The sequence below is a fragment of the Physeter macrocephalus genome, chromosome 2, assembly GCF_002837175.3.
Source record: "Physeter macrocephalus isolate SW-GA chromosome 2, ASM283717v5, whole genome shotgun sequence".
NCBI classification, from domain to species: Eukaryota; Metazoa; Chordata; class Mammalia; order Artiodactyla; family Physeteridae; genus Physeter; species Physeter macrocephalus.
This window is the reverse complement of record NC_041215.1, coordinates 104,746,858-104,770,609: the sequence shown is the minus strand read 5'-3', so window position 1 is coordinate 104,770,609 and position 23,752 is coordinate 104,746,858. Positions and strand designations below refer to the sequence as shown.

Here is a 23,752-nt window from a genome sequence, read left to right as displayed (position 1 = left end):
CCTCCCCCTTTCTAATAATGTTGTTATTCTGTATATTTGTTAGAGCTTTCTTTACAGGCAGAATTGGTTTCTTGTCATTATATTTTAGTTGCCTTGATTGGATTTGGCTTTTTCCTAATCTCAGGCACTTCTTCCTCTCTTCCATTTTTCAGATAAAGAATTGAGTTACTTATTATAAAAAACACAATATCGATACAATAATGATAGTGTATTTTTCATACTTAAAGACTTTAAAAACTTTTATGCAAATACATGTATTCATTATGTGAATGTTTATTTGGCTGTTGATATGAATTTTTCATCACTTTTGAGTGCTTTATTGCTTTTGTTTAGGTTGGCAATGATGAGCAAGCTGGAATCAGAGGAAGACAAGATGCTGGAGGTTCAGTTTGTGGGAGATGATGATGTTCTTAATCACATTCTTGATAGAGAAGGAGGTACTGAATGATTATACAATTGAAGGGATGTTTATATAATGGTTATGTATTATTTCACTTTTAAAAATAATTTAATCTTCTATTTTGAAAATACAGCACAGAATATTTGATTTAGTAAGACTGCAAATAAACCTTAATTTTTAGTTTATTCCATTCAAAATGTATTGAAAATTAAAAATAATAAAGCCTCATCTAATGTGAAATGCTCAGTAGTGGTGGTAAGTGATAACCACCCATTGTAATTAAAATGTATAGTTATTTTGACCCCCCAAAATATATAATTTAAAGGTTTTGTTTTTTTAACTTATAAACTGTGGAAGAGAGATCTGTACTTGAATCAAAGAGAAAACACTGAATTTTTTTCCAGCTTTTAAGTAATGACAATATAATAGTATAGTTTATTTATTTAAATGTAGTGTTTAGAAAGAATTTATACCTGTCATGTTCTAATTCTTTGGATGTTCTTATAGGAGCTAAAATAAAAAAGGAGAGAGCCCAGCTTTTGGTCAACACAAAAAAAATAATAAAGAAGCCAGAATATGATTTGGAGGAAGATGACCAGGAAGTTTTAAAAGATCAGAACTATGTGGAAGTTTTAGGACGCCATGTTCAAGGTATTTGTGGGGTGAGGGGGGTGGTGGTTGTTGGAGTTGGGAGTGTACGCTCATATTTCTGTGAGTGGCCGAAATTGCTTTGCAGGATACATAAAAGTAGTCTGGTAGGTTAGGCAACATTGTGCTCCAATTTTTTTCCCATGTAAAAAAAAAAATTTATTTATTTATTTTGGCTGTGCGAGGTCTTAGTTGCGGCATGCAGGATCTTCGTTGTGGCATGTGGGCTCTTAGTTGCAGCATGCAGACTTCTTGGTTGTAGCATGTGGACTCTTAGTTGTGGCATGTGGGATCTAGTTCCCTGACTAGGGATCGAACCCGGGCCCCCTGCACTGGGAGCACATAGTCTTACCCAGTGGACCACCAGGGAAGTCCCTTTCCCAATTTTTTAAATTGTAAGGTACCCATAACATAAAATTTACCATCTTTACCATTTTTAAGTGTACAGTCCAGTTATATTAAATACATTCATAATGTTGTGCTACCATCACCATCATCCACCTCCAGAACTTTTTATGTGGTATGCTATATTATTTTATTTCTCATCAGAAGAGCATTGCTTCAGGGCTTCCCTGGTGGCACAGTGGTTAAGAATCCGCTTGCAATGCAGGGGACACGGGTTTGAGCCCTGGTCCGGGAAGATCCCACATGCTGTGGAGCAACTAAGCCCATCCGCCACAACTACTGAGCCTGCACCCTAGAGCCCATGAGCCGCAACTACTGAGCCCGTGCACCACAGCTACTGAAGCCCGTGCACCTAGAGCCTGTGCTCCACAACAAGAGAAGCCACCGCAACGAGAAGTCGGCGCACCTCAACCAAGACTAGCCCCCACTCACTGCAACTAGAGAAAGCCCGTGCCCAGCAATGAAGATCCAACACAGCCAAAAATAAATAAATTTAAAAAAAAAAAAAAAAAAAAAGAAGAGCGTTGCTTCAGATTTTTTCTCTACAGTTGGAAAGGTTGGAAGCACTTTCTACTGTACGTTTTTTAATCTATACATAGTTCTTTTTTTTTTTTTTTTTTTTTAAAAACAGTCTGGTGCTTAAGTATTTTTAGAAAGATAGTTTACAGACCAAGCACTCTAAAGTTGTTTTTTTAAGATATCTATACTTTTAACTAATTTGAAATAATTTCATAAAGCAAGTCACTTTATTATTACCTTGATCTTCTTTACAGAAATAGTTAGAAGGAAGATTCCAAGAAGTAACGTGTTCCAACCTAGGCATGCTGGTGTTACGTTTCTTTACACCTAAGCCAGATTCCTGCCAGATTGTGCTTAAAAAATCTTAGTCTTGAATTATAATTTACTTAACTTAGGGCTCAAAGAGCACAGATTTATATTAGGGTGCAAGGAACATAGACCTACTTAAGTTGACTTAAAGAAATAAAGATCAAGGAACAAAATCAGTGTTGTTGGGCACTAGGGGCATTGGAGCTGGGAGCATGTTAAGAAACGAGGGACTTTGCTTTCACATATCTCCTGGTCTCCCTCATGTCATCTCTGTGCATCAATTCTGTTCTCTATGTCACCTGTCTCCCTCATGTACGTGTCTTTTACTCTCTCATATTTGACTTTTAAGTGGCCACTGTGACTACTCCCAACCTTTTTGTCACCTCTTGAGTGATGCTGTTTCTGGATTTGTTCCCAGTGTTAAATGATATGATATGAAAAACAACCATTGTCCCTCAGTAGGCTTACTGGGCAGGGCATATTCTTGTTATTTATTTATTTATTTATTTATTATTTTTGGTTGTGTTGGGTCTTTGTTACTGCACGCAGGCTTTCTCTAGTTGTGGCGAGCGGGGGCTACTCTTTGTTGCCGTGCGCGGGCTTCTCATTAGAGCGCGGGCTCAATAGTTGTGGAGCACGGGCTTAGGTGCTCCGCGGCATGTGGGATCTTCCTGGACCAAGGCTCGAACCCATGTCCCCTGCATTGGCAGACGGATTCTTAACCACGGGCGCCACCAGGGAAGACCTTAGGGCATATTCTGAATAGAACTTTGGATTCTTGACTATTGTGTTAGACCTAAGAACAGATTGAAAACAATATTTTTTCTAAGTGTTTTCTTTAAAATAGTTCCTTATTGTAATGGTAATATGTATCTGTAGTAGAAACTCAGTGCTTTCTTGTAACGGCACCCACAGCCAATGATATTTGGAGGCACACTGAAATAAAGAGGAAAATTTGAGATTTCCCTGGTGGTCCAGTTGTTAGGACTTGGCGCTTTTACTGCTGTGGTCCAGGTTCAATCCCTAGTACAGCCAAAGAAAAAGAAAAGAGGAAAATGCTCCAGACAAGGGATAACTACCTTGGGCTTCTGACCCCTGTTCCCACCCCCTCTGCAGGCCCTGACTGCATCCTCAGAGGCCTGAGGGGGATCAATACTCAGCACACCTGTAACCCATGTCTTTAATTTCTGCACACTGGTTGGGGAACTTTGCTTTAAAGCTGTATTTCTCAACCTTTTTAAAATTATTATCCCCTAAGGAACCTTTCTAGACTTTTTCTCCTCATCACCCCCCACCCATGAAATTTTAATACTACATATATGCTGTATATCTGTTTATGTACTAAGATTCTTTGGAGGGCAACAGACCATTGCAAAATCTAAGATGTTTTCCACACTCCCCCTCCTCCCACCAAGAGCCATTTCCGTTGCATCAGAAGCAGTATTATTCCTGTTGAGAATGCATGCTTTAAGAACATGGACCTGGGACTTACTTGGCGGTGCAGTGGTTAAGAATCCGCCTGCCATTTAGCTATCAGGAACAATGTTGCTATGAATATACATCTATCCTGGTATACACATGTACTAGTTTTTCTAGAATATATTCCAAGTAGTGGAATTTCAGGGTCCTAAGATATGGGTATCTTCAACTTTACTGGATAAGGCCAAGCTGTTTTTGTGGTTGTTTACCCTGTGGTCTCCTATTAGAGTCTGTCAACAGAGTGAAGTTAAGTCAGAAAGAGAAAAACAAATATCGTATATTAACGCATATATGTGGAGTCTAGAAAAATGGTACTGAGGAACCTATTTGCAGGGCAGGAATAGAGACTCAGATGTAGAGAATGGACATGTAGACACAGAGGGGAAGGGGAGGGTGGGATAAATTGGGAGATTAGGATTGACATATATACACTACCACACATAAAATAGATAGATAGTGGGAACCTGCTGTATAGCACAGGGACTCAGCTCAGTGCTCTGTGATGACCTAGATGGGTGGGGTGGGGGTGGGGTGGGGGGGAGGAGGTCCAAGAGGGAGGGGATATATGTATACATAGAGCTGATCCACGTTGTACAGCAGAAACTAACACAACATTGTAAAGCAATTATACTCCATCAAAAAAAAAAAAGTAAACTGAAAAAAAAAAAAGAATCTGCCTGCTAATGCAGGGGACACGGGTTTGAGCCCGATCCAGGAAGATCCCACATGCCGTGGAGCAACTAAGCCCGTGCGCCACAACTATTGAGCCTGCCTTCTAGAGCCCGCGAGCCACAACTACTGAGCCCGTGCACCACAACTACTGAAGCCCGCGCGCCTAGAACCCGTGCTCCGCAACAAGAGGAGCCACTACAGTGAGAAGCCCACTCACTGCAAGGCAGTGTAGCCCCCGCTCGCTGCAACTAGAGAAAGCCCACGTGCAGCAACGAAGACCCAACATAGCCAAAAATAAATAAATAAATAAATAAATTTTTAAAAAAAGAACATGGACGTGTTGACAGTTTGGTGTGTATCTGTCTGTCTGCACATACATGCACACACATAAGTTTGTCTCGAGTCCAGGAAATGGGGCTGTTCATTTGGCAATGGGCATGTACAACAGAGGAGCCCATAACTTACGGTTAAGTCTTGCAAACGGGACTTTTCCTGTCTTGCTTTGTTTTTTCTTATTTGCCAAAATGTGTATAGGGGTGGAGAGTGGTGTTTCAGATAAGTTGTAGGAAGGAGAGTTTTCTTAGTTTTCTTTTAATGTTTTCTTTAGGGAAGAAAAAGTGACATCTATTACCATCTTCTTTAACTTTATTTGAGATACTGAACAATAAGCTTCTGCCTAATCCTTAATTACAAACAGAAGACAGTAAGGATTTTTTTTGCCACACATCTTACTTTGTTCTCCAACCAGGGATTGAACCTGTGTCCCCTGCAGTGGAAGCACTGAGTCTTAACCACTGGAACACCAGGGAAGTCCTGATAAGCATTACTTTTAAAACACAGAGAGACATTTCACAAAGAATCTTAAGGAATATTTAAAAGGAAAAAAACTTTTCAACAGGGACCTTTGAATACCTTATTAATCAATCCCTTTACTTACTATTGAAGTATAAGCTGCTTCTTATAAGCAACACATATCCTGACATACCTGGCATAACTCTTATATTCTATTAATCCATCCACTCTGGTGAAAAATCATTGCATGGAGATGCTAGGTGGTCTCAGGCATTAAACAAAAGGTTTTCTGAAAGATCTCCCCAAACAATCAGGTGTCCTCAAGAGCAATTTGTCTTATTGATGCTTCTCTTAAACAATTGATTTGTTTTTTAATTTTATGAACAGAATAATTCTTTAATTGATTATAAGCTGGCTGTTAGAAAATTCTGAGACAAATATGTGGTCCATCCATAGTATTTTTAAAATTTTATTTATTTATTTATTTTTGGCTGCGTTGGGTCTTCGTTGCTGTATGCGGGCTTTCTCTAGTTGCGGCGAGCAGGGACTACTCTTCCTTGTGGTGCGCGGGCTTGTCATTGCAGTGGCTTCTCTTTTTATGGAGCACGGGCTCTAGGCACACGGGCTTCAGTAGTTGTGGCTCGTGGGCTCTAGAGTGCAGGCTCAGTAGTTATGGCCCACAGGCTTAGTTGCTCTGCGGCATGTGGGATCGTCCCAGACCAGTGCTTCACCAGGGAAGCCCCATAGTATTTTTAATTTAGCCTTATTCAGAGTTCCATTTTTGAACTTAAGGATGATGTCAGATTTTTAATTGTGGTTAAATTAAAAATCTGTTTTTTAAAATTGTGGTAAAAAATATTGTGGTAAGATATACATATAAAATTTACCATCTTAACCATTTTTAAGTATATAGTTCAGTATTAAGTATATTCACATTATTTTACAACCAATCTCTAGAACTCTTTTCATCTTACAAAACTGAAATTCTGTACTCAATTAAACAACTGCCCAGTACCCCCTCCCCCCAGCCCCTGGAAGCCACCATTCTACTTCCTTTGACTCTATGAATTTGACTACTCTGGGTACCTCATATAAGTGGAATTGTACACTATTTGTCCTTTTGTGTTTGCCTTATTTCACTTAGCATAATGTCCTCAAGGTTCATACATGTTTAGCAAGTGTCAGAGTTTCCTTCTTTTTTTTTCTTTTTTTGAGTTTCCTTCCTTTTCAAGGCTGAGTAATATTGCATTGTATGTATATACCACATTTTGTTTATCTGTTTATCGGTTGATGGACATTTGGGTTGCTTCAGCCTTTTGGCTATTGTGAATAATGCTACTAGGATGATCTTATTTGCAACGCAGAAATAGAGACACAGATGTAGAGAACAAACATGGATACCAAGTGGGAAAGTGGGGGGGATGGGATGAATTGGGAGATTGGGATTGACATATATACACTATTGATACTATGTATAAAATAGATAACTAAAGAGAACCTAGTGTATAGCAGAGGGAACTCTATTCAGTGCTCTGTGGTGACCTAAATGGGAAGGAAATCCAAAAAAGGGGGGCTATATGTATATGTATAGCTGATTCACTTTGCTGTACAGTGTAATAATGCTACTAGGAACATGGGTGTACAAATATCTCTGTGAGATCTTGATTTGAATTCTTTTGGGAATATTCCCAGAAGTGGAATTGCTGGATCATATGGTAATTCTATTATTAATTTTTTAAGGAACCACCGTACTGTTTTCCATAGCAACTACATCATTTTGCATTTCCACCGACAATGCACAAGGGTTCCAGTTTCTCCACATTCTCACCAACACATGTTGTTTTCTGTTGTTGTTTTTTTTTAATAATAGCCATCCTAATGCATGTGAAGTAGTAGTGTTATTTCTTTCTAAATTTAACATATTGTTAAATTCTTAGAGATTATTCTCTGGACAAAAAAAACTCTAATAACTGAATAATAATATATTCTAACCTATAAATAATACATAGTTTCCTCTGTTAGACTTCTGAATTATTTCTAAGTTTTTATTATTATAACTAATGCAGTAGTGATTACCCTTGAACATAAATCTTTGTTCAGATGTCTTATTTTTTTCATCAGAGAGTCCTCAAATAGAATTACTGGTGAAAGTATATGAACTTAATTTTAAAAAAAAAGTATATGAACTTTATAAGGCTTACATATTGCTAAATTACTTTCTAGGAAGATTGTATCAACTAGTATTAAGATCCCTTATCAGCATTAAACATTTTTTCTTTTATTTATTAGCCATTTTAACTTTTTCTGTGAATTGTATATTCATAGGTATTTTGGTATTGTCTATTTTGAGTAATTTTAAAACTATTAAAAAGTTTTATTTATATATTATACTAAGTCCCTGTTGGCCAGTGTGATTAGAGCCATTGTTAATTGGTCAGTTATCAAAATATCAGAACAAGGAAATCATAAAAATAATTATATACTCTAAGCATTTTGTTTTACATATAAACATATATGTAGATATTTATGTATCATTGTCTTTTCTTTAAATATAAATTTGCCAGTCAGCTGGTTGAAGAACAGCAGCACCTTTTGGTTTTGGTTTTGGGTTTTTTTAGATAGCATATCCATAATGTATTATCTAGGATTTTAAGTTTTATTTACTTCCATTAGATTGATCATTTAAAGACACTTCTGATGCAGTCTGAACGTAGTGTGCTTTTATGTTTTTCAATTTTTTTCTTAAATCTTTTATGGTTTCTCATCCATACCTAATTTGAAATCAGTTGTTTTAGTTAATAACTTGTATCAAGTCTTTCTAAAGCATTTAATTTAGTTTACATAGAAACTACTTGATATTTTAATTCATATTTTGTCTGTGTGCCAAACATTTAATTTACATAATTACAGTAACAAGTTCTCCATAAACAGACTTATCGATATGTGCATATTATAGATATATGATAGAGGTAGCATTGGAGCTCACTAGGCTGAGGATGAACTGGTCAATAAATGGTGTTGTAACAATGGAGTATCCTTATGAAAAAAAGAAATTGGATTCCTAACTGCCATTATAAACAACTTAATTACCTTAATTAAAGATTTACACATGAAAAACAAATTATAAATTCTTTTACAAGAAAATATAGGAGAATATGGCTTTGGTCTTAATTATAGAAGAATTTCTTTAAAAATGTGGAATCAAAAGAAAAGATTGGGGCTTCCCTGGTGGCGCAGTGGTTGAGAGTCCGCCTGCCAATGAAGGGGACATGGGTTCGTGCCCCAGTCCGGGAGGATCCCACATGGGCCCGTGAGCCATGGCCACTGAGCCTGCACCTCCGGAACCTGTGCTCTGCAACGGGAGAGGCCACAACAGTGAGAGGCCCGCGTACTGCAAAAAGAAAAAAAAAAGGAAAAGATTGACAAATTAAACTAATCAAAATTCAGAGCTTCTCAAGAAGACAAGCCACAGCTAGAAGAAAATATAGCAAAAGACATATCTATTAAAGAACTGTTACCCAAAATATACAAAGAGCTCTTAAAACTCAACAATAAGAAAACGAACAACCTGATTAAAAAATGGGCAAAGGATCTGGACATCTCACCAAAGAAGATACCCAGATGGCAGATAAGCATATGAAAAGATGTTCAACATTATATGTCATTAAGGAATTGCAAATTCAGACAACAGTGGGATACCACTACACATCTATTAGAATGGCCAAAATCCGGGACTTCCCTGGTGGTCTAGTGGCTAAGACTTCACCTTCCAATGTGGGGGGTATGGGTTCGATCCCTGATCAGGGAGCTAAGATCCCACATGGCTCACAGCCAGAAAACCAAAACAGAAAACAGAAGCAATATTGTAACAAATTCAATAAAGACTAAAAAAAATGGTCCACATAAAAAAAAAAAAAAATCTTAAAAAAAAAAAGAATGGCCAAAATCCAAAATATTGACAACACCAAATGCTGGCAGAGATGTGGAGTAACAGGAACCCATTTACTACTAGTGGGAATGCAAAATGGTACAGCTCCTTGGAAGACAGTTTATTACAAACTAAACATATTCTTACCATGTGACCTAGCAGTTGTGTTCCTTCGTATTTACTCACATGAGTTGAAATCTTTTGTCCACCCAAAAACCTGCACACACAGATGTTTGTAGCAGCTTTGTTCATAATTGCCAAGGCTTAGAAGCAACCAAGAATTCAACCAAGGATAAATAAACTGATACATCCATGCAGTGGGATATTATTCAATGCTAAAAAAAATAATAAGTTATCAGTCTATGAAAAGACATGGAGGAGCCTTAAATGCATATTGCTAAATGAAAGAAGTCAATCTGAAAAGGCTACATACTGTATGATTCCAACTCTATGACATTGTGGAAAAGGCAAAACTATACAGACAGTAAAAGAAGACATTGGTTGCCAAGGGTCAGGGGTAAGGAAGGGATGAATAGATGGAGTACGAGGATTTTTAAGGCAGTGAATCCATTCTGTATGACACTATAATGATGGATACATGTCATCGTACTTTTGTCAAAACCTATAGAATGCACAGCAGCAAGAGTAAACCGTAATGTAAACTATGGACTCTGGGTGATAATGAAGTGTCAACATAGGTTTATCGATTCTAACAAATATACCACTCTGTTTTTTTTGTTTTTGTTTTTTAATTATTTATTCATTTTGTTTGTTTTTTTACAAATGTACCATCTGGTGTGAGATATTGATAATGGGGGGAGGCTGCTCTAAAAAATAAAGTCTGTTTTAAAAATCCAGTACTTCTCTTCATCAAATGACATTATCAAGAAGTGAAAAGACAAGACACAGGATAGAGAAGATATTTCTTCTTCTGGAAATAAGAAACCCCTAAAAAGGTGTTAAGCTTCATTAGTGACGGGAAAGGAAATTAAAATGCCTTTCCCCGTGAGATTCATTTTGTACCCACTAGATTGGCAAAGATTAAGGAGTTTAGGTAATACCAGGTGTTCATGCAAATACACACCAATGGGAACTCTTAAACAATAAAGGGAGCAAACACTGACTTCGGAAAAGTTTGGCACTTTAATAAACTCATTAAAGGTTTGGGGACTTCCCTGGCATCACAGTGGTTAAGAATCTGCCTGCCAGTGTAGGGGATGCGGGTTCGATCCCTCGTCCGGGAAGATCCCACATGCCACAGGTTAACTAAGCCTGTGCGTCATAACTACTGAGCCTGTGCTCTAGAGCCCACGAGCCACAACTACTGAGCCCGCGTGCCACAACTACTGAATCCCACACGCTCTAGGGCCTGTGTGCCCCAACTACTGAGCCCACGTGCTGCAACTGCTGAAGCCCACATGCCTAGAGCCCATGCTCTGCTACAAAGAGAAGCCACCACAATGAGAAAACTGCGCACCGCAACAAAGAGTAGCCCCCGCTCACCGCAACTACAGAAAGCCCGCTGGCAGCAATGAAGACCCAATGCAGCCAAAAAAATTTTTTTTAAAAAGTTTCGCACAATAATAAACCCGTTACATGTTAACATAAATTACATGTATTTTGATGAAAAATACCTATTTCAAAAAATTATTGAAGAAGGCATAGTTTTACATTTTTGCAAATCTCTTTAATGTCTGACTTAATAGAAAACAGCTGGATTTTCATATCTGCTCATGCATTCTGTTAGCTGACAGGGTGGTGATGGCACCACACATCATGTAGTTTCTGGATTACCTCAGCATACACTCATGATTGAGGGTCAGAAAGTCAGATCTTGTCTTAGTGTTACTATGAAACAGTTTCAGCCTCAGGGACCTCAGAGACGCCCTACCCGCCACCCCGCAACAGACTACATTTTGAGAATCACTGTGATAGCAAGTAGACTACTAGCCATGAGTGTCCGGTATGTTGTAGGTAGCAGTTGTTATTTAAAGGGAGGATTAAAGAATGAAATTAAGTCAGGGTCTTAGTTGAGAGTAAGAGAACTTCTATCATAGAACAACTGTTTAAATCTCAACCTCAGGGCTTCCCTGGTTGCACAGTGGTTAAGAATCTGCCTGCCAATGCAGGGGACATGGGTTCGAGCCCTGGTCCGAGAAGATCCCACATGCTGCTGAGCAACTAAGCCCATGCGCCCCAACTACTGAGCCTGTGCTCTGGAGCCCACAAGCCACAACTACTGAGCCCACGCTCCTAGAGCGCATGCTCCGCAGCAAGAGAAGCCACTGCAATGAGAAGCCTGCGCACCACAACGAAGAGTAGCCCCCGCGCACTGCAACTAGAGAAAGCCCGCATGCAGCAACAAAGACCCAACGCAGCCAAAAATAAAATAAATGGTATAAATAAATTTATAAAAAAAAAAAAGAAGCATAACTAATAAAGTCCCTTTTGTCCTCCCTCCTCAGGGGCAACTTCTATCAAGAATTGAATGCATATCCCTCTAGTTTGGAGTGTTTTTTAGTGGGCTTTTTATTGTTGTTGTGTTTGTTTATATATTTTTGTGTATCTGTGAATAACATGTTTTCTGTATTTTAAAACTTATGTAAACAGTATCATAGTCTACTGTGTATTTTTAATATCTTATTTATAAATGTGTATTGTTAAACATTTATGCAAGACAGTGAGGGGTACAAATCCTAAGTTTTTGTTAAAATTCTCTCTTTTTTCCTGTTAATTAACCTCACTCATTTTTCCTAAATGTATGTTTCATTTTTCTTTCAGAATCCTTGAAAAATGGCTCTGCTACAGATGGTGGGAATAAAGTTTATTCTTTTCAGACTAGAAAACACCCTGAAAAGATGGCTAAATTAGGTATGTTGCTTTTCTGACTTCTGTAATCACTATTCACCTTTTCTAAGGTGTATTTAACCACATTTCCCACTGTTATCACCCCATTGCATTCACTAAAAGAATAAATGAGGGATGTTATTTTATTTTCAAGCATACTTAAAGTCATTAGTTTTTTTCATGCTCAGATGTCTTCTGTTCTCAGCTAGGTTCTAAGGTTATAGTAGAGATCCTGTCTTGGATTCCTTCCCACAACATCTAGCATAGGCTCTTAACAAATTTTTGTTACTTAAACGAGTGATTTAAGTCACACAGAGATATTCTGAATTTACTGAATAAGAGTTTTACACTATGTAGAAGAAAAGAGTTCGTATTATAGAAAATTATTTATGTAAAATTGTTAGGAATGGGCTGTTCTAACATTTTTCTTACGCAGGTTACCACCTATACTAATTACACGTGAATTACTTATTTTCAGAGAACTAGACTTAAATAAATTATATATAACATTAAAATTAAACTGGCAATTTAATTCTTTTTAAAAATTCAGGTGGCACTATTCTTGGATCCTGTGGCATGAGGGGTCATCAGTTTTGAAAGCTTTGAGGAAAGGAAATAACATGTGAAAGCACTTTAAAATTAAGGAGGTCCATAAGTATATGGAAGTTTGGGAATACCAAAAAGTTAAGAGCAAGGGAATAATAATTAACTACCTGGCAAAATGTAGTCATTGTATAAGAGGACTTATAATCTATAATTATAGAACATCTATATATGTGTCTTAAGTGGTGTATTTTTATGCAGTCATTGTAGCCAGTGATCATTTAAACATCAAAGTCAAATGAATGTCACACTTGTTGAGTGTTGACACTGATGAGGGACATATAAGAAGTAATTATAAGACCTGTGTTTCTGAACATAATACAGTTTAAGCATTTGCAAAATTCAGTTTTTCTGAAAGGTATAATATTATATGCATCATTAATTTTGAACCTAACATGGTACATACAATAATTTGCACTAATTGATGTGTTTCTTAGAGTTTATTTTTATTTTTCTTAGAGTTTATTATCTACATAAAGAAATTTAAAAAGCTTTTGATACAAATGAACTTATTTACAAAACAGAAATAGACTCACAGACCTAGAAAACACACTTATGGTTACCAAAGGGGAAAGTGGGGGGAGGTTTAAATTAGGAGTCTGGGATTAACAGATACACACTACTATATAGAAAATAGATAAACAGCAAGGACCTACTTACTGTATAGCACAGGGAACTATACTTGATATTTTGAAATAACCTATATGGGAAAAGAATCTGAAAAAAACGGAATCACTTTGCTGTACACCTGGAACTAACACAACGCTTTAAATCAACTATACGTCAATAAAAAATAAATTAATTTTAAAAAAGAAATTAAAAAATTTTTGATCTGTAAAAATGACTGAATTCTGTGTAGGATCTCTGGGACACCAGAGGAAAATGTTAATATAATTACTAGAGAACTAATAGTGAAAAGAAAAATGGAACCTCACTGGAGTAATCAAGTAGACATTCCCTGAGTGGATAGTCAACATGCACATAACTGCAATGATACATGTCTCATATCTATATGTGCTGTGAAGAACTTAAGTATTGTTATGATGGGCATTTCTGTCATCACATCTGAAAGAAATACAGTCAAGAAAAGATAGTTTTCTGAATAGTTTTAAGACTGATCATGCTTTCCAAAATCTGTGTTTAGTTAGGACCTGTGTTTAGTTATGTTGCTCTTTGACTTATTAAGTATTTTTGCTAATTGTGTTTACATCTAAATATATCAATAAAATAGAATGCCTTAATATTTTAAAATAAGTTATGATCTGTCAGAAAATCATATGTTAAATATAATTGGACTAACCAAGATATAGGGCTAGAAGTAGAGCAAGAGTTAGATTGGAAGGCTTTGTAAAACACAGAGAACACGTCCAGGATGAGTAAGTAAATGCAAAGAAAGAGCAAAGGTAGAATTACCACATAGAAGGGACCAGGACAGTAAGGAGTTTGACCAGCTTGGAGAAAGAGATGAATTTAAGGAAATTTAAACTAGATTGGATAGATAGGAACAGATAATAACTTGATGAGAAGTTATTATTAGGCAAAGAGGAGTTTTATTTTAAAATTTCTAATATGTTGCAGACCAGTTGTGTGAAATATAATACAAATGAATTAGAAAATTAAATAAAATATTTGCCCCAATTTTTTATTATTGAAATTAATATCCATACATGGATGACTGTCTCTTGTTTCCTTTCCTCTTCAATTCTTCTTTTTTCTTCCTTTCTCCTTTTGTAGTTTAAAGTTATTTAAAAGCAGAGAATTTTTATGTTTCAATATAAAACCAAAATGATCTCAGCTAAGTTACTTTGTACTTTTGTGGCTTTTTGTTGATGTGAAGGTTTTTTTCCTATCCTGTGGATCAACAGCGTTTAATCCAAACATGGCATATTTTTCTGATGTAAAGAGAAGGCCAGCGCCTGAGCTTTAGGTACCTGCAGGTTAGAATGCTTAGGAGGATGAGGGCAATGAAGTAGAGATGGAATAACTACCAACAGTAGCCAGGGACCAGGCTAATACCATGGAACCCAGATGGAGGAATAATTTCAAAGAAAGATATAAAAAACTGTAACGAATGATACAGGGGATCAAGGAGGTTAGGAAAAAAGAAGAAGCCAGTACATTTGTAGGGACTGTCATGAATATCTTGGGTCAGTTCCAAGATTGGATAAAGCTGTGTGAAATAGGTTAAAAAGAGTTTGAGTCAGTGAAGTGGCTTAATTTACACAAATTCAACTATACTTTCTCTTAAAAAAAAAAAAAGATGGAAGAGAATTTAAATAGTGTTCTCAGTGAACAATGTTCTTAGTGTATGTTAATTGGGGAAATGTAAATCTATTCCTTCAGTTAGACTCAATTCCCATATGCCTATCACAGTGTGAGAATGTGAGCATCTTTAAAGATAAACATTGTATTTTTCATTTTAAATGGCCCCCTTTTTTAAAAATAAATTTATTTATTTATTTATTTTTGGCAGTGTTCGGTCTTTGTTGCTGCGTGCAGGCTTTCTCTAGTTGCGGTGAGCGGGGGCTACTCTTCGTTGCAGTTCGCGGGCTTCTCATTGCAGTGCTTCTCTTGAGGAGCACGGACTCTAGGTGCGCGGGCTTCAGTAGTTATGGCATGCAGGCCCAGTAGTTGTGGCTCACGGGCTCTAGGGTGCAGGCTCAGCAGTTGCGGCGCATGGGCTTTGTTGCTCCGTGGCATGTGGGATCTTCCCGTACCAGGGCTCAAACCCATGTCCCCTGCATTGGCAGGCAGATTCTTAACCACTGCTCCACCAGGGAAGTCCTGGCCCCTTCTGTTCAGAAGCCAACTATTTCATCTGATGCTCAGTTGAAGAAATGCCATCTGGGAGTTCCCTTGTGGTCCAGTGGCTAAGACTCCACGCTCCCAATGCAGGGGGTCTGGGTTCGATTCCTGGTCAGGGAACTAGATCCCACGTACATGCTGCAACTAAGAGTTCGCATGCCGCAGCTAAAGATCACCCATGCCACAACTAAGACCCGGCACAGCCAAATAAATGAATAAATAAATATTAATAAAAAAAGAAATGTCATCTGTTCAGTGCTATATCATATTTTATACATTATTAATATGTGTTAGAGTTTTAGACACAAGTAATAAACCACATTTTATGGGAGACTTAAGAGCTTTAAAAGTATAATTTTAAATATACACAGTTTTCAGTTGATTTTAGATCCCACTTTCTGGCCATTCTTTCTTAACTGTTAGCAAAGATGTGCCTCAAATATATAGTAAAGAAGTGGAAGGAGTATAAACCTGTCAATGGAGAAGAGAGAGGGAGAGTGTGTGATAATTGGAGAAACCAGCAAGGTCAAAGTTAGCTCTTTATTTGTATTTTTTTGCGAGACCTGTGGATAACTGAAGGAAGACTTGGAAGATGCTTGGAACACAGTGAGTAAAGGTGAAAGCAGTAGTACTCTTAATATGGCTAGGTTTATTTATCTTTCTGATATTAGTAACAGCAGGTTTCTTTTTTTTTTTAATTATGTAAGTGAAATAAGTCTATTTCCCCTCTTAATCTACTGTTGTCCATTAAAAGTTTTTTTAATGTATTTCTTTTGTCTGTTTACAGCTTCAGAACTAGCAAAAACACCAAGAAAAAGTGTTTCATCCAATTTGAAGAGTGATCCTGAAATTACCATAGACATTCCTCAATGTAGCAAGGGTAAGATTTTATTTCACTTCTTTAAAGGGAGTTTTCATAGTTGCTTCAAAGTTATAGTATGTTACTTTTCTCTCTTGTCTAAGTGCATTTTTATATATTTTCTTCTTTTCTGTGCTGAAAATTCATTCAGTAAATGCAGTTAATACCCCAACCTGTGTGCTTTAGTATACCCATATTTAGCTATCAATAAAAGGGGAAAAGATCTGTGTGGGTTGAAGTTGTACAGATTGACAGGGCCAACTAGAAACAGTCTTAAATCCTGTTGTCATTTGCTTGAGTTAGCCAAATGTTCGTGGAAGATTTGCTTTGGCAAATACTATTTGAAATAAGGTTTTGGGGGCTTCCCTGGTGGCACAGTGGTTGAGAGTCCGCCTGCCGATTCAGGGGACACGGGTTCGTGCCCCGGTCCGGGAAGATCCCACATGCCGCGAAGCAGCTGGGCTCGTGAGCCATGGCCGCTGAGCCTGCGCATCCGGAGCCTGTGCTCCGTGACGGGGGAGGCCACAACAGTGAGAGGCCCGCATACCGCCAAAAAAAATAAAAAAATAAATGAAATAAGGTTTTGGGGATTTGGAAGTCTTACAGTTTGGAGAATTGTGGAGCAGTTGTTTTTGAATGACCCATTCTAACTAGATTAAATAGTGTACTTTTAAAATAATGAACAATGAAAAGGACTCCATTTTTTCTTGTTACATGAGTGCTACAGAAATGTCATTAATGGGAGAAATCATAAAATTAATAGTGACAGTTCAGCCTCTAGTGGAGATGCAATTAATTGAGAATTCAATAATATGTAGTGGCTTCTGGGTAGAACCTGCACCTTTGCTTTTAATGAAACTAGGCTATTTTGGAAAGTGAAGTATTTGTAGTAAGTAATGGCTTTTTGTTTCATTCTTTAGGGCATTCTGCTTCAGACACAGTTCAGTTGAAGGTAAGCAATTGAGTAAAAACAAGGAAAACCCTTAGTGTTACAAAGTTAAGACATGATGAAAAATATCCATTTCATCTCTTAATTTAGATAATACTTTTATCATTTATAGGTATTTGCCAATTAAATACCTAACTTACAGATAAAGAATCTGAGGCTCAGAGAGGTGAAGTGACTTGTCAGATTTCACCAAACTAGGAAGGAGAAAAGCTGGAAAATGAAGCTAGGTCTTCTGGACCCACCTGTTGTGCCTTTTCTGTGTCAGAACTATCCCTGGATGTTTTTTTTGTTTGTTTGTTTGTTTTTAATTTAATTTAATTTATTTATTTTTGGCTGTGTTGGGTCTTCTGGCATTCTTTTTCAAGTTGTGGATCACAACACATTAGTGGATCTTGTTGATTCCCTAAGAGACCATCAGAAAACCTGTTAATCAGTGGTATTATATTTACACACCACAATAAAAGAGAACATCAGTCTGCGAGTCTTAGTGCACTGTCTTAGAAGGGGGAGTTCAGGAGAGAATATGTATAGGGCTTGGGGATCTGGACTCGAGGGGTTTAAGGCACATCTATCAAAATGGGGAACTGATCTGTATTAGACAGAATTCATGGCATACATAGTATTTTAGGAGTAGTGGACACAGTGAGGAGAGGGTCTTGAATTGAGTTTTGATAAGTAAACCAATGTTTGTTAAGCTAGCTCTTTGCCCTGGTAAGTAGTCTGTTGTCCTGATGGGAAAATAGGTTGCCCAAATGAGCAGACTGTCAGATAAATTAGTTTGCAGAAATTTCTGTAGCAAACAGTGACGTTATTTAATAGTTTATAGCCTTATCTTTTTGAGCAAGAATTTTCTGAAACGGTTATTTTGACACAAATATTCTCAGACCTGATAATTAAGCTATATGGATATAGGTTGTCTCAGCTCTCAGTCTTGAAATCAGTTTAGTAGGGCATGATCTACAGTTTAAAAAAATGAAATAGAATAAATTAGAAATTTTCTATTTTATAAGTATTATTTAATTATAATTTGGTTAAGTTATATATGCACATGTGTACTGGATCAAGGTGGCAAAATGTAAAAAAAAATTGTGAGGATCTGGACCAAAGAAGTTTGAAATATACTGTGATATACTTTATAAACCCAATAGGTGATCAGATCACCTATTATAATAATATTCTTTCCTTAAGGCAACAGCATTCTTCCCCAACTGGCTATGATATAATAGTATTCTTAATATCCCAAATCAAAATTTACTTATAATATTTGTAACTAGCACCAACAACTTATCACAAGATAACAGACTTAAATTTTTTGTCATATTTTCATGTTGCCAAAAAAACACAGGGCACTTTATCTTTTTATCAGTACTGTTATCATGTATACACCAGTAGGGATTTTATTGTGCTAGAAATTGAATGTTGTTAAAGTATTATATTCTGTGAGGAAAAGAAAAACTTGCATTATACTTCTGTAAAATGTTAAAAAAATTAAAAATACAGAAGTAAAAAGTAGAAATCTTTTTTCTCTCCTTCTCACAGACTACTTTAACACCAGTAAATTTCTCGTACATGCAAAGGCCCACTGCAGTAAGGTATAGGAGTCCCATTTCCTTGCTTACTCATCATCCCTGGACAGTATTACCTTTTTTTAGAAAAAATATTCTGCTAATCTGATGGGTGAAGAATGATTCAAAGGCTGATAAGCTTTTTCTTTACATAATAATAGAAGTGCATCCTTCGCAGGTGTCTGGAATACAACTTCTAGAACCACTCTAGCATTCCTTCAGAATTCGTTGTATCGTTTTTGTTGTCATACTCTCCCCCCGCAACAAATTCATATATTGTTGTCTTCCAGGTCTAGGAAGGAGCTCATCTGGTTCTAATGTCTATTGAAAACAAAATATTTTTCTTCCTTTCTAGCCTTTCTTTCACTCAGAGACATCATTAATTTTCATGTCATCATTATTATTTGACTATTTAAACTATATTGCTTTTTTATTTTTAAACAGAACAATGATAAAAGTGAATTTCTGTCAACAGCACCTCGTGGGCTAAGGAAAAGACTAATAGGTGTGTATTTCTTTTTACACTGAGTTTTTATAAAAAGAAGCATCTAAACAAGAAGCAATAATGGTTAAATAAACAGGTTCTCGTCTTAGAATGCTTACTTTTTATCTTTGGGCTGCCACTTACAGGGACCTCTCTATGCCTCAATTTTTTTCATTTGCGAAATAGGGATAATAATGGTACCAGCCTCAGAGTTATTTTGAGATTAATTGAAATAAAGGATGTCAAAGTGCTTAGCATAGTGCTTGACCTTGGTATGTGCTTAACAGGTGTTGGCTATTATTACCTTTTATTATTATAACTACTTATTGCTATTTCTTTTCATGAAAGAAAGGATATGTTCATGTCTTCAATTAAGCTGTAGATTCCTTAAGGGCAAGGACTATATCTTATATTTTAACTCATAACACTTAGCACTATGTCTTTACATTATAGTCAGTGGATATTGAGGTTAGTTAAAATTCTTCAATAAAATAACATGCCTTTTAGTTTATTTGCCTGAGACAGTTTTAGAAATAGTTCTATTGATTTATTTAGAAGTTTTATCAATATATTGAAACAATTTTAAATATTTACAGTTGTACTGAATACTATACAAAGCCAAGTAAACAGACATGGTTCCTGCCTTTGGGGAAATTAAAAATGGTTTGGGTTTTTTTTTATGTTTTGGGGGGGGTTTTTTGGCTACACAACGTGGCTCACGGGATCTTAGTTCCCCAGCCCGGAGTTGAAACCGGGCCCCGGCAGCGAAAGCGCTGAGTCCTAAACACTGGACGGCCAGGAAAGTCTCTGGTTTGGGGTTTAAATATTTAATTTTGCGGCAAATGACTTTTTGACCTTTATATTTCTGAAAGATGTCAACTCCTTTCTTGGGGTTGACCCCTTGACAATAATATTAACTAACATGGTTAAATCTATGCCCTGTAGCTCTTCTTTTTTCAAGGTATCGAGTTGATAATACATTTTTAATCAACATAAAAATTATAACACTAAATTATTGGATATCTGGAGCAATAAAAGATGATATATGCAATTGATTATTATTATTTTATGTCAAATACATCCCACATCTTAAGTTTCCTCCTTACCCCACAGAAGAATCCTTTTTAGAGAGAAGGTGAACTTCCTTCTCCTTCTCAATCACCACCAAACAAATATATCAACATGTGTGATGTATTCATGTAAATAGGGTAAAGACATTGTCTGGTACCTCCTACCACTTCTAACCCTTGCATCTACCATGGGCAGCAATCAGTGCAAATCTGAATCTGCTAAGCTATGTATGCCCACAAAATCAAGCCTTTTTTTTTTTTTTTTTTTTCTTTTTCAGTATCTATATTTGTTATATGCTGACTCTGGATATTCTGAAATATGCTCTTCAAAATAAAGAGTGATTTGCTTAAAATTATTTCATTCATATTTTGGAAGTTAACCTTTTATGATAGTTTTATACTAATTTTGTTGAGTGTAAGTTTCATCCTTACTTTATGATTATAAAACTAGCTTTATTATTTCTGGAGAGTGGTGGGGGTGGCTGTGGCTTGTTTAAAAATATAATTCTTATATCTACTATGGGATGGATTGTGCGTATGTATTAGTAGTACTTAAAGTAGTAGCTGTCATTTATTGAGTGCTCTATCAGTTAGGATGGCATTTTCAGTAGGCAGCAATGGAAAATTCTATAACAATGGCTTAAGCCATGGACACTGAAGTATCTCACATCATAAGAAGTCTAGGGATACACAGTTCACGGTTGATGTAGTGACTCAACAGTGTCATAAAGGCTACAGGTTCTTCCTATTTTTTCGCTTTGCCACTGGCATTTTTCATTTTTAGTTTTGATATTTTATATTGCAAAATGGCTTCCATAGCTTTAAGCTATGGGTATAAGTAAGGGGCTTTCCTTCCATAAGTGAGGAAAATCTTTCCCAGAAGCTTCCAGCAAATTTCCCCTCAAGTTTCATTGGTTAAAGGTTTACATAGCCAACTCTAGTTGCAAAGGAGGCTGAGAGAGCACGTATCTGGCAAAGGAAAAGACAATTAAATTACTGTGATTATTTATCCCTTAGGGTGGAGCACGTTGCCACATTTTACAATGAATTCTATTAGCAAGGAAGAAGGAAAGAGAATGGTATTAGGTATGACTGACAATTTCTGCCACATTTCCTATGTGTTAGGCATTGTTAGTTGCTTTACATGCATTTCAATGTAATCTTCACAATGCTTTATTAAATTAGGCACTGGTAGCCTCATTTGATAAGTGAGGAAACTGGTGCTCAGAAAACTTACATAACTAGCTCTGGTGAAATCATCAGCAAGTAATGACAAAACCAGAAGTCACAATCTCTTACTTCAAAGCCCACACTCTTCCTAATACCCCACAATGCCTCTCTTGTCAAACTGTCCAATTTTCCCAATTGCTTCCTCCCCACACAGTTCCAAGGTTTCATTCTGACAGTGAAAGTGAATATTCTGCTTCCAACTCGGAGGACGATGAAGGGGTTGCACAGGAATATGAAGAGGACACTAATGAAGTCATATTGAGCGAACAGATTCAAGCTCAGAATAGAGTAGTTGCGGCTCCTGTTTGCAAAGAAACACCTTCTAAGAAAATGAAAAGAGATAAAACAGTAAGTGAAGAGAGAGACTTTAAAGAAAAATCAGTAATATCTCAAAGATAAGCTACCTAAGAGATCCAAATGGGAGGATGAACATAATTTTTTTTCTTCACTTTTCTACATTTTCTCAGCCTTTCACATAAATTCCCGCATATATTTGTGTCTATTTCTGGACTTCGTATCCTGGCCTCTCTGTATCCATATTCATGTATCAGTACCATAGTATATGCTAAAGGTGACAATTCAGTTGAGTAAAAAAAAGCTTTTAAATAAAATATTAATTGGATAATTGGAGGCAAGACTTCTCAGTATATACCTTTTTATATAGTTTCATTTTTGTAACGTTGCTGATGTAAAGTCAGTGTAAGTAATAAATGATGTGACTATGGAGCCATGTTGCATCGTTTGGAGAACACTGCACATATTATGGCCTGAGAAAAGGCTAATTATCCCAGTGTGCTCTGTAAAGACTCAGAGCAGTCTAGGAAGCCTCCTGCTTGAATGACTTTCCATTCCTTCCTTACCACCACGGAGCTCAGTCCTGCCCCAAATCAGTAGAACACGTGGTGAGTCATTTTACTGGAATAATAGGCAAGTCTTTTTTTACCTTGCTGTTGATGTCTTTCTCATTTCCACAGTCCTTCAACTGTACTAATTAAAGGATTTGCTAGGAGTGTGTGAGGGAAAACAAAGGTCCTGATGTAGAACCTTTTTTTTTCCAGTCTAAATGGGAATTATATGTTGGAATTTAGGAATCGTTTTGGGGCAGACTACTTCAATCTAGTCATTTTCTTCAACTTTTATGATCCTAAGAGTTACTCAGTTTTATTACTGGAATTAAATTTGCTTGGTCCTTAGTCTGTGTTGTTGGTTCAAAAAGAAAATACTGACTGCCAAGTAAAGAATTTCACATATCCTGTTTATGCTAATATTACTGTCTAGTACTCATATAAAACAAATATCTGAAACTAAGAACTCACTTTGCTTTGTCCACTTTCAGAGTGACTTAGTAGAAGAATATTTTGAAGCCCATAGCAGTTCAAAAGTTTTAACCTCTGATAGAACACTGCAGAAACTAAAGAGGGCTAAACTGGATCAGGTATGTTGCAAGGAGTGTTACTTGTAAATTGTTCTTATTGTGAGCTGAAAAATATAGTACATAAGCAGCAAATCTGAAGAGTAAGTGTACATAGCAGAATACTATCCTGATCAAATGAAACACAAATTAGTGTGACATCACTATTGTGTATTTTATTATGTAAATGGTAACTGGTTCACTGGATTAGAATTGTTTGACATACTCTAATTATATGTATATAATTACATATTTTTCTCTTATTTATCGTTTCTTCAGGTTCTATAATAATCATCAGGGTCATAGTTTCTTTTTTTTAATTTATTAAAGTATAGTTGATTTACAATGTTGTATTAATTTCTACTGTACAGCAAAGTGATTCAGAGATCTTTCTGTGATGAAAATGCCAATGAGTAAATGCACCAAACACAATCTCTAGGTACTTTTTTTTTTAATTTTATTTTATTAAAGTATAGTTGATTTACAATGTTGTATTAATTTCTACTGTACAGCAAAGTGATTCAGTTATACCTGTGTATATATTTTTTCATATTCTTTTCCATTATGGTTTATCACAGGGTTTTTTTTTTAACATCTTTATTAGAGTATAATTGCTTTACAATGGTGTGTCAGTTTCTGCTTTATAACAAGGTGAATCAGTTTTACATATACAAATGTTCCCATATCTCTTCCCTCTTGCATCTCCCTCCCTCCCACCCTCCCTATCTCACCCTCCCTATCCCACCCCTCTAGGTGGTCACAAAGCACCGAGCTGAT

At 36.5% G+C, this 23,752-nt stretch overlaps 1 protein-coding gene across 2 annotated transcripts in view; it reads left to right on the top strand.

Annotated features, from left to right (window-relative positions):
* Positions 1-23,752, top strand: part of ORC2 (origin recognition complex subunit 2) — a 49,403-nt gene that overhangs the window by 3,821 nt on the left and 21,830 nt on the right. For both annotated transcript variants that reach the window (XM_028480680.2, XM_007108150.4), the window contains exons 3-10: positions 334-437; positions 908-1,051; positions 11,934-12,023; positions 16,195-16,287; positions 17,187-17,218; positions 19,225-19,285; positions 21,719-21,912; positions 22,901-22,999. In XM_028480680.2, the coding sequence (XP_028336481.1) occupies positions 341-437; positions 908-1,051; positions 11,934-12,023; positions 16,195-16,287; positions 17,187-17,218; positions 19,225-19,285; positions 21,719-21,912; positions 22,901-22,999 (810 nt within the window). In that variant the 5' untranslated portion in view covers positions 334-340. The remainder of the gene's footprint in view (positions 1-333; positions 438-907; positions 1,052-11,933; positions 12,024-16,194; positions 16,288-17,186; positions 17,219-19,224; positions 19,286-21,718; positions 21,913-22,900; positions 23,000-23,752) is intronic.